This window comes from Populus alba, chromosome 16 (genome assembly GCF_005239225.2).
Source record: "Populus alba chromosome 16, ASM523922v2, whole genome shotgun sequence".
In the NCBI taxonomy this organism is placed as follows: domain Eukaryota; kingdom Viridiplantae; phylum Streptophyta; class Magnoliopsida; order Malpighiales; family Salicaceae; genus Populus; species Populus alba.
The window spans coordinates 11835781-11847671 of NC_133299.1; the positions used below are offsets into that span (position 1 = coordinate 11835781).

General features: G+C 32.5%; 1 protein-coding gene across 1 annotated transcript; it reads left to right on the forward strand.

Moving 5' to 3' along the window:
• Window positions 1–4743: 4743 nt before the first annotated feature.
• Window positions 4744–7506, forward strand: LOC118037591 (putative receptor protein kinase ZmPK1). The gene has a single exon (XM_035043634.2). The coding sequence runs from the start codon at window positions 4922–4924 to the stop codon at window positions 7376–7378; it is 2457 nt and encodes an 818-aa protein (XP_034899525.1). The 5' UTR covers window positions 4744–4921; the 3' UTR covers window positions 7379–7506.
• The last annotated feature ends 4385 nt before the right edge of the window (window positions 7507–11891 follow it).

Below are 11891 nucleotides of genomic sequence, written 5' to 3' on the forward strand. Positions count from 1 at the left end.
TTCAATTAATTTAAAATTTTCATTTAAATATTACAGACAGAATCACCGACGAATTGAAAAATCGTCGGTGATTGTTGGCAGTTTCTAAAAACTTTTTATGAAATTAAAAATTTTAATTAAATATTATAGACGGAATTACAGACGGAATAATTAAAAAATATTAATATTTAATTATCCGTCGGTAAAATCATCGTTAACGCCCCCTAATAAAAAGCCTAAACCCTTATTTCACAAGAGATAGACTCATTTCTTCTTCTTCTTCTCTTCTTCTTCTTCTTCTTCTTCCCTATATGTAAAAAACATCAATATCTATTTCTTTCTCTTCTCTTATCTCCTCATCTCCTTCTCTTACTCTCCATGCTCGGATGTCCTCTTCTTCTTTCTTCTTTTATCCTCTTAGTTTGTTTAATTAATATGCTTTACGAAATTTTTCTCGCTCTCTTTAGCTTCACTTGCAACCACAATAAGGTAAGAGTTTTCTTTTTTCTTCTTTTTTCATGATTGTTTTCAATATATATTTGTTTTTTATTTTATTTTTAATTGTTTTTGTTATTAATAATTGTATGAATACTGTTTTGCGATTTTTTTTCATATGAGATCAATTTTTAGTTGATTTATTTATAGGATTTTTAAATTTTTAGCAATCGCAACTTTTTCTTTTTTTCATATGAATTTTTTTAGTTCAATTTATGTTTTTGCTTTATTTAATTTTGTTGCAAATTTGTTTAAGTTGATTTTATTCTTCTTTTTTCCAAACATTTTGAGTATATATTATAGAGTGTTGATTTACGTTAATTTATTTATTTTATAATTTTATAAAATGGATTTTTTTTAAAATGTTTTTAAATAATTACCTACGGAATTACCAATGGTATTTTTCGAGGGATATACCGATGGAATGAAGTGGGTAATTTTTTTTTACACGTCTATTCCATTAGTAAATCCATCGGTAATAATATTTTTTTAATACCAACAGACAAAAAACTACCGATGAAAGATTCACCAATGGAGCATTTTCGTCGATGATTTTGTTGGTAAATTAATTATCGACGGAATATGTGTCTTACACCAACGAAAAAATTGTGTTGGTAAAACTATTAAATGTTATGGTGTAATAAAAGTACTTTAACTTGAAATACTAACTTGTTTAAAACAAATTATAAGTGAATTATAGAATTGATTTTTATAGAATCCATAGTTAGCATGATTTGCAAACCTAGTAACCTTCAATCCCAAATGAATAGATTACAAGCTTTTCTTGTCACTATGGAAAGTTGGAAAAGTAACATGGTTTTTTTTTTTAAATCATAATTAAATATTAGGTTTATTGAAAATTAAAATTTATTCTTTATTTTGGTTTTCTTTGTATGGAGTTATCATATTCTTAGAAGAAAAAAATCTGGAATTGGGTTGATGCTTTGTTTCACAATTGTCTACTTTTTCCTATCATGTTTTTAAATAAAAAAATGGTCTATCATACTATTAAATAAAAAATGAAAGGAAAATTATTATTCATAAGTAACATGTTTTTTTTCCTTTTATTTTTCTCTTTTCTTTTTATTTTTTTTTTCATTTTTGTATTTCAATATTGAGTTTCTTGGGAATTATACTTTGTTATTGAGCTTCATATTTTTTTCAATTTATTTGTTATGAGGTTATGTCAGTCTCATAACCCGGACCACGAGTTTGACTTAATTTACTCAAGTTTTTCTTCCTTTTCCTGATTTTTTTTTTAATTTTATCCTTCAATATTGAGTTGATTCGAAATTAGGATTCTTGATTTGTTTTAGTTTGAATTCAATGAGACTACCCTCATCTCATGACTCGGGTCACAAGTTTGGTGGGTTAACTTGGGCTGACTCGAGTTATTCTTTTGTCTTTTTTAACATAATTCTTAATTTCAATTTCATCATTTAACATTAGGTTTATTTGGGACTGAACTTCATAATTTCTTTAAATATACGTTTTATGAGGTCATCCCAGTTTCTTGACCCAAAACCGCGGGTTTGACGAGTTAAGTTGGTTGACTCAGGTTTTTTCACTTTTCTAATTAACATTTTTTTTTCTCAATTTTATTCTTCAATTTTGGGTTAATTGAGAATTTAATGACATTATCATCGTCTCATGACTCGAGTCACGAGTTTGGCGAATTAACTTAGGTTGACTCGAGTTATTTTTTTGTATCTTTTTTTAATAGAATTCTTAATTTTAATTTCATTATTCAACATTATGTTTATTAGGGACTGAACTTTATAATTTCTTTCAATATACTTTTATGTTGTCATCTCAGTTTCTTGACCCGAACCGCAGGTTTGACGAGTTAACTCGGTTGACTCAGGTTTTATCACTTTTCTAATTGTTTTTTTGTCTCTCGATTTCATTCTTCAAAAATGAGTGAAGTGGGATTTAGGTTTCGTGATTTTTTTTTATGAGGTTATCCTCATCTCATGACTTAGGTTACTGGTTTAGTGGGTCAAACTAGGTTGACTAGAGTTTTTTTCCTGTTTTTTAATCATTTTTTTTCAATTTATCTTTAAATATTAGGTTGATTAAGAATTGAACTTCATAATTTGTTTCAATTTTCTTTCTATTAGGTTATCTCAATCTAATGATCTAAGTCGCAAGTTTGGTACGTTAACCAGAGTTGACTGAGGTTATTTTTTGTTCTATTTTAATTGATTTTTTTTCAATTTCATCGTTCAATATTGAGCCTGTTTGAAATTAATTTTTATAATTTGTTTGGATTTGTTTTTCATGAGATTATCATATATCATGACTTGGCATATGGATTAGCTTAATAACTCGACTTGACTCGAATGGATCTAATATTTTGTTGTCTTAATATTTATATAAAAAATATCATCTTGAATATTTATTATGAGACAAACCATATTTTTACTAGTCATTTGCGTAGCTTTTTGAACCTGTTAAATCAATAAAATCATATCAAATCCATCCTTATTTATTTTAAAATTATTTTTAACTACAAAAACACATTAATAATACCTAAATATATTAAAATCAACTTGCAATATAACACGCGAGAAAATAATTTTATCATTATTGTATTTTATTACATAATATTTTAGGGGGCTACAAGTCGAGGGAAGACAATACATGTTAGCTTTTGTCCTGAATGTTCTTCCCTTGGTATCATTCAAAGTTTGGAGCATAGATTTTTTCCACCCTGACCCGGAGTCGACTTGGACTTGGATCCTTCTTCTAGCTTGTAAGAACTCTGTGGACACAAAACTTCAATGTGAAAATTGGAATTGTGGCCATGAATGTATTGGCAGTTTGTTTTTATTTGTTTGGAGTATTTTTTTTTTTAATAATTTTTTTAATTTTGACCCGAACCGCAAGTTTGACGAGTTAACTCGGTTGACTCAGGTTTTTTCACTTTTCTAATTTTTTTTCTCTCAATTTCATTCTTCAACAATTAGTGAATTGGGATTTAGGTTTCGTGTTTCGTTTTTTATGATGTTATTGTCATCTCATGACTTAGATTACTGATTTGGCGGGTCAAACCGGGTTGACTAGAGTTTTTTTTCCTGGTTTTTTAATCTTTTTTTTTCAATTTCATCTTTAAATATTAGGTTGATTAAGAATTGAACTGCATAATTTGTTTTAATTTTCTTTCTATTAGGTTATCACAGTCTAATGATCTAGGTCACGAGCTTGGAAGATTAACCCGAGTTGACTAGAGTTATTTTTTTATTTTATTTTTAATAGATTTTTTTTTTTTAATTTCATCGTTCAATATTGAGCTTGTTGGAAATTAAATTTAATAATTCGTTTTGATTTGTTTTTCACGAGATTATCATATATCATGACTTGGCATATGGATTAGCTGAATAACCCGACTTGACTCGAATCGATCTAATATTTTGTTGTTCTAATATTTATTATGAGATAAATCATATTTTTACTAGTTATTTGTGTTTCTTTTAAACTTATTAAACCAATAAAATCATATCAAATCCATCCTTATTTATTTTAAAATTATTTTTTAACTATAAAAACACATTAATAATACCTAAATATATTAAAAACAACTTGCAATATAACACGCGAGAAAATAATTTTATCATTATTGTATTTTATTACATAATATGTTAGGGGGCTACAAGTCGAGGGAAGACAATACATGTTATCATTCAAAGTTTGGCGCATAGATTTTTTCCACCCTGACCCAGAGTCGACTTGGACTTGGATCCTTCTTCTAGCTTGTAAGAACTCTGTGGACACAAAACTTCAATGTGAAAATAGGAATTGTGGCCATGAATGTATTGGCAGTTTGTTTTTATTTGTTAGGAGTATTTTTAAAAAATAATAATTTTTTTAATTTTTTATTTATTTTAAATTAATTTGTTTTTGGTATTTTTAAATCATTTTGATGCGCTATTATTAAAAATAATATTTTAAAAAAAATTATTTTAATACATTTCTAAGTAAAAATCATTTTAAAAAACAATCGCAATTATACTCTCAAACAGATTTATTGTATTACAGCGTAGAGTGATTTTTTAAAAGTATTTTTTAATTTATATTGATTTTTTTATATTAGTATATTAAAATTATTTTAAAATTTTAAAAATATTAATTTAATATTTTTTAAATAAAATTTTTAAACCACTTATTATAAATAAGTGCAAATGCAAAAACAAACCATCACTGTAATTCTCAGAAAAACTGGTCCATGTTTCACATCTAAACAAATATCTGACTCATATTTTCTCTCACCCGTAGACAATACGGAAGGAATTAAATGCTCCCACCTGCATATTTGAACATGTGCTTACAATAATATGATTCAGCCAATGCATAATAGACATGATAGCCTTCTAAGCTGTCAAATTGCTCATAAAAAAAAAAAATCATTCAAGAGAGGATGACTTTGCCCCCCTGGGGAGGCCTATAGATGATAATTGTTCTTACCAAACAACATACAAGTTGCACGCCAATCCTGGGCCTCATGGGGAGTTCTCAAACTTCAATCCCTCCAAAAAAAAAATGTTTCCTCACTGTTTTGTTCTTGTTTCTTTCAACTTCAAGTGCCCAGAACGTTTTGCGAAGTGGTTCATCTCTATCAGTAGAAGATGATTCAGACATCCTTATCTCACCAGATAAAACATTCTCTTGTGGATTCTATGGGATGGGACAAAATGCTTATTGGTTCTCTATTTGGTTCACCAATTCCAAGGACAGGACTGTGGTTTGGATGGCCAACAGAGACAGACCTGCTAATGGCCGAGGTTCAAGAGTTTCTCTACGACGAGACGGTGCAATGGTCTTGACAGATGTTGATGGCTCCATCATATGGGAGACTAACACCACCTCCACTGATGTTGGAAGAGCAGAGCTTCTGGACACTGGTAACCTTGTTCTTAAAGACCCTGGTGGTAAGATTCTATGGCAAAGCTTTGATTTTCCTACGGATACACTTCTTCCAAACCAGTTATTTACAAAGAGGACAAAGCTGGTTGCTAGATTGCATAGCGGGTCTTATGCCTCTGGATATTTTAGTTTCTTTTTTGATAATGATAATGTGCTGAGGTTGATATATGATGGTCCTGATATTTCAAGCATATACTGGCCTAATCCTGATTTTGATGTGTTCGGAAATGGTAGAACAAATTATAATAGCAGCAGAACTGCAGTTTTTGATGAAATGGGCCATTTTATATCAAGTGATCAGCTCCAGTTCAGCGCTCCAGACACGGGTTTATTAAGGATCAAAAGGAGGCTAACAATGGATCATGATGGGAATCTCAGGCTTTATAGCCTGAACAATGAAACTGGATTGTGGGTGATATCATGGCAAGCTCTTTCTCAGCTTTGTAATGTTCATGGAATTTGTGGGATAAACTCGATTTGTGTATATACACCAGACCCCAAGTGTTCATGCCCACCTGGCTATGAGATCACTGAGCCTGGTAATTGGAATAAAGGCTGCAAGCCTATGTTCAACAGCACTCTTTCACAGTCTCAGCAAGTGAAGTTTGTGCTGTTGCCCCATGTAGATTTCTGGGGATTTGATCTTAATTTCAGTGCATCCACTACATTCGACTCCTGCATGAAGCTCTGCTTGGGGGATTATCGGTGTAAAGCATTTAGCTATAGGCTAGATGGGTTAGGACGTTGCTACGCAAAAGGCGTGCTTTTCAATGGTTACCAGTCCCCAAGTTTTCCAGGCAACATATATCTGAGATTGCCAGTTAGTTTTGAGACATCTCAACTAGGTATTCTTAATGGCACTGACCTCATTTGCCAGTCTGCTGAATCAGAAACAACGATCGGTTCTCCTTCTATGTATAAATTCAACACCAAGAGGACGAGATGGGTTTATTTCTACTCATTTGCTTTTGCCATTGGATTTGTTGAAATTCTCTTTGTAGTTTCAGGTTGGTGGTTTCTTTTCAGAAAGCGTGGTTCGCCAAATTTGGCGGAAGACGGATATCATCTGGTATTAAGTCCATTTAGGAGGTTTACTTACACTGAGCTCAAGAAGGCGACGAATAACTTCAAGGAAGAGCTGGGAAGGGGAGGTTCTGGAGCAGTATATAAGGGCAATTTGACAGATGAAAGGGTTGTAGCTGTGAAGAGACTAGAAAACATGTACCAAGGGGAAGATGTATTTTGGGCAGAAGTGAGCACAATTGGAAAAATGAATCACATGAACCTGGTGAGAATGTGGGGGTTCTGTTCAGAGGGCAAACACAGACTCCTAGTCTATGAGTACATGGAATATCAATCACTGGACAAGCATCTATTCTTCTCCCCAACGTTTCTTGAATGGAAAGACAGGTTTAAAGCGGCCTTAGGGATAGCTAAGGGCTTGGCTTATCTTCATCACGAGTGTTTAGAATGGGTCATGCATTGTGATGTGAAGCCAGGAAATATTCTTTTGGACAGTGAATTTGAACCTAAGATTGCAGATTTTGGGCTTGCCAAGTTGTCTCAGAGGGGTGATAATAGCTCCGACTTCTCTCAGATTCGAGGAACCAAGGGTTACATGGCTCCAGAGTGGGCTACAAATCTTCCTATCACTGCAAAAGTTGATGTTTATAGTTATGGAGTTGTGGTTCTAGAGATAGTGAAAGGAATCCCACTCTCAAATTGGGTCATAGAGGGCAGGGAAGAGCATGATGAATCAGTTCTAACAAGGTTTGTCAGAGTTGTGAAAAGGAAAATTCAGTGCGGAGAGACCTCGTGGATAGAAGAAGTAGTGGATCCAAGATTGAATGGTCAGTTTAGCTGGAGCCAAGCAACAACGATTGTTGAACTTGGCATGTCTTGTGTAGAGGAAGATAGAAGCATGAGACCAACAATGGATTCAGTAGTCCAAGCTCTCTTAGAATGTCTAGATGAATCTTAAACCCAGCTTTTGGACAGTCGGTAATTGCTTCAAATTGTAATTTGTGAAGTAGTTTCCTTATGGAGTTTTGGCTCTAAGGTAATTTTGTGCTTCTGTAATCGAATAACATTCATGTTGTTAAAATTTTACCTACAGCATCACACACCTGACATGATTTAGTTTGAAAATGTCAACCTCAAATTACTATGATTTTCTGTTGAATTTGAAAATGTCTCAACCGGAAATAAACAAAATTGTTTAGTACTCACTGACGGAGTTCGGGCTGGTGTTTGCTTGAGGCAACCGTGGCTTTAGCTCTGCGTCGAACCTAAAAGAAGGAAAAAACACAGTGCAGCTGTGGCTACCATGGTAAAGGAAAATATTAGTATAGTTCTCACTTCCCACAAGATGACTGAACAAACAAAATGATATTTATCCTCCTTGCCACACTAACCTCTAATTCCACATTGGTGCAGCAAAGAATTAAACAAACAGCTCCAGTGGCCAAAATTATCTTGCAAAGGTTTCTCCAATGTAAAGGACACAGTTACAGACATTCGGGGGACAACGTTATCTGCAATGTTCTGATAAACTTTGACTTAACTTTTTGTCATCCACAGCATCAGCAAGCGTATCTGAAGCAGATTCATTTTTTGGCTTCTCTGAATCATAAGAGGCAAAAGCATTTTAATTTTTCTATCATCAACATAAAAAGATCACTCATTGAAGCAGATGAATTTGCGGACATGAAAATCAACAGATTTGGTGTCCTGAGGCTGAGCACAGAGTTCTGGCTCAGTTCCAGATTTGAAATATGTACACACCAGGATATACATTACTTATCACAGATACAAACAGACCATACGACCAGGCTCATTTCTAGGAACATATGGAAGACATATACACATAGATACATATGTGTGTTTGGCAACTTATGAATATCATGTCTTTAATAGCGCTTGGAACCTCATATGGAGCACAAGTTTTTTAATAATATCATCAAAATCATCTAGCTTTGGAAAAGATCAAACGCCACAAAAAAACCAATCAAAATATCAAATGCTTCTCAGGTTCAATTAGAGAAAGGGTTTTCCACAGTATTGCAAGTGACAATAAAGAAATGTTAGTTTTATCCAGAAAAGCACGAGAAAACAAACTGTGGATACCTTAATAACCCATCTCTAATTAGTATTTGGAGGATGTTACATGATACCAAATGATTTGTATACATCTTATTATGACCTGTTTTAGTATTTTACATGTAATAATCCAATAAATGTTTTGAAAGTAAATAAATAATATATTTTCATTTGAAAGACCATGGTACCCAGTGAACCTTCCAGGCCCTTGGCCAGGTCAAGGTTGAGCTGGGTTTGATAATCCAACCCACCCAAAGGACCAAAACTGGCAAGACCATATTTTCAGGCCTTGAAATGTCAAACTCAATAGTCTAGTTTAGTCCCCATCCATTAATTTATGATATTCAATTCAGTCGTCAAACTTGCAAAACTTGCGATCACAAAAAACTTGCAAAGATCTTGTACATATTACGAACCATCAGTGTATTCAATTTTCCGTGATTGGAAGTGAGTTAGGAGGTTTGAAGACTGAATTGAAATATGTGCGCGCGCTTTGTGTATATAGAAGCTAAATGATGTTATTTGTTCCAGCACCAGAGGGCAAAAACATCAGTGATCATATACACTCTAATTGAAAAACACAAAGACAATCACAGGCTAAAGAAATACTGTGTTCAGAACATTAATTTCAACAATTACTTTGTTTTTTCCTTTTAGGACATGTTTGTTTCCCGGAAAGTAGTTTCCGGGAAACCATTTTCCAAACTTTCATGTGTTTGTTTGTCATTAGAAAAGTTGGTCAACGGAAAACACTTTCTGGTCAATTTCAGTCAAAGAAAAATTTAACTTAATTTTCAGGAAAGTGTTTTCCCTTTAGCTGTGTTTGTTTTCCGGAAAGTGGTTTCCGGGAAATCACTTTCCAAACTTTCTTGTGTTTGTTTGCCAGTAGGAAAGTTGGTCAATAGAAAACATTTTCCAGTAAAAGGAAAATTTGGCTTAGTTTCCAGGAAAGTGTTTTCCTGAAAAATTTGGGGGGGAAACACTTTCCGGAAGTTGTGAAAAATTTAGAAATGTCATTAATTTGCTGATTATATCAAATTTGATCCTTAAGCTTTTGATTGCTATATATATTTTGTTTTGAATATTTATTTTTCAATTTTATCTCTTAAAATTTTATTTTTATATTAACTTTGGTCCTTATTTTTATAATTGCTATTTGCTTTTTCCTTATCATATTTTTATTGAAATTTTTTATCTATCAAATTTGGTCCTCATTCTTTTGATTGTTACTTATTTTATTTGAAATGATTTATGAAATGTTGATTATTATTATTTTAATTTCTTCATCTTTCATTTTTTTTTAATTTTTTAAATTTGATCTCTATTTGTTTGATTATTATTTATTTTATTTGAGATAATTTATGAAATTATATTTTTTTTTTCAATTTCATTCTCATTCAACTTTTTAATTTGTAAGATTTGTTCCTCATTATTTTAATAAACTTGAGAAAAATAAAATATTAATAAATTATTTTCCAGCTCATTTTCCATGACATAACCAAACACTGGAAAGTGTTTTTCAACTCATTTTCTATTACACTACCAAACATCAGAAAATACTTTTTCAGAATTCACTTTCCCTGGAATTCACTTTCCAAAAGGAAACTACTTTCCAGCAAACAAACGGAGTTAGTCATTGAACATATTTACAGAACATAATTTTGTTGCCATCAGAAAGTGACACTAATACAAAAAGTGACTTAAAAGTGCCTTACCTGAGTTCTTATTTTTCTTGGATGAAGCATTTATAAGCTTCTTGTTCCGCCCTTTCCCTGGGTGTATGTATAAAGTTCCACTACCAATGTCGTATCCTATAGCAAAATTGAAAAAGACCTCTCACTCCATTGACTTCAAAATAACATTATAGCATCTTCAAGTTTTGTTCTATTTCCTTCCTTAAGTTTAGTTGCAGAGGAAGAGAGAAGAAGAGAAACGTGCCCGTCTGTTCTGATTTTAGGGATTTTAGAATTTTGAATTTGAGGCTTTTTTTACTTGTCGCACCCTTGCGGTGGAGCGCGGCGATCCTCGATTGATTTCGGGTTTTTTTTTTTTTTTTGTAAAAGAGTCGCCACCTAGTATTCTGGTCACTAGAAAACCTAACTGGTCTTTCAGGGATTCTAAAGCAAGGGATTGGTTGTGTAAAAGGAAGGTATTAGCACCTCTAGTACGCCCTACCTAAAGTAAGTTGCTTGGTGTTTGGTTGGCCTTATAATTGCTATGGTATTGGTGTTTTCTAAACTTATCAGTTTCCTAGGATACATTTTGCTATGATGAACAAACTCGAACTAAAAGTCTAAAAAGAAAGAAACCTTGGTCAATGTGGATCACACCCTTAGATGTGTTTATAAAGTACCAAGGAGAACCAATGCAGATCTCTTGAAATTTGTGTTTAATTCAGACTAAACTTATTAAGATAGAAATCCAAGGAGATTTCACGTGCTTTAAAAGCTCATTTTTCCCTTAGTATTTCAAGAGTTTGTGACTCGTAAATCGCAAGGAGGACGGATAAAAAATTAGAAATCAAAGGAAATTCAGAGCGCTTTAAAAACCTATTTCTGCCCTAGTGTTTCATGCTCTCACGGCTCTAAACCATAGAGTAAAAAAATTGAAATGTCCTTGATTATAATCAAGGCTTCTTTCAAAGATGTGTAATGACTTATTATTTCTAGGAAATTATTTTGGATATTTACCACTTATGGTTTCTTTATCCAAATATTAACAGTGAATAATAACCAATTATTCCCAATAATATTTTGGATATTCATCCTTTTGGGATTTCTTTATCTAAACATTAACGGTGAATAATAGATGAATTCCCCACAAAATAAGATTTTTATATCTTTTGGAATATTGGCTAATACCCTTTGGAGTTTTACAAACATGTTGTAAAATCCAGAAATGCAAGAAAATAATTTTGTTGTGTTTAAGAAATCCATGTGAAACACATTTTCAAAAAAACTTCCAATATATTTTATATATAAAAAAAACACATTCAAAACATGTTAGGGTATTGGCCGTATGCATGAAAACATATATGTGTGTGTGTGTGTGTGTGTGTGTGTGTGTGTGTCTCATTGCGTTGAAAACCAAGTATTCTAAATACAAGATTTATATTTTTACAATATAAAAACACAAAAACTACAAAGTAAATACACAAAAAAAAATGATATTACTCGTTTTTTAGGGGTTGGGTCCAACTTAGCCCATGTGGCTGGGCTAAACCCAGCATGCCTAACCAGGTCACTAGCCCAAACCAGTGACCTGGCTAGGCACAAAGGCATGCGTGGCTTTCCTCACGCTTGCCTTGGTTGGTTACTATTTAATTGAATTAAATTTCACTTGAACAGTAACAATGCAACCAAGAATGCATGAAAAGCTGGTAAGAAAAGAGAGAC

Bases quoted from the DNA above. Each gene is read 5' to 3' on its own strand.
- LOC118037591 (XM_035043634.2), top strand. From the start codon at position 4,922: ATGATAATTGTTCTTACCAAACAACATACAAGTTGCACGCCAATCCTG.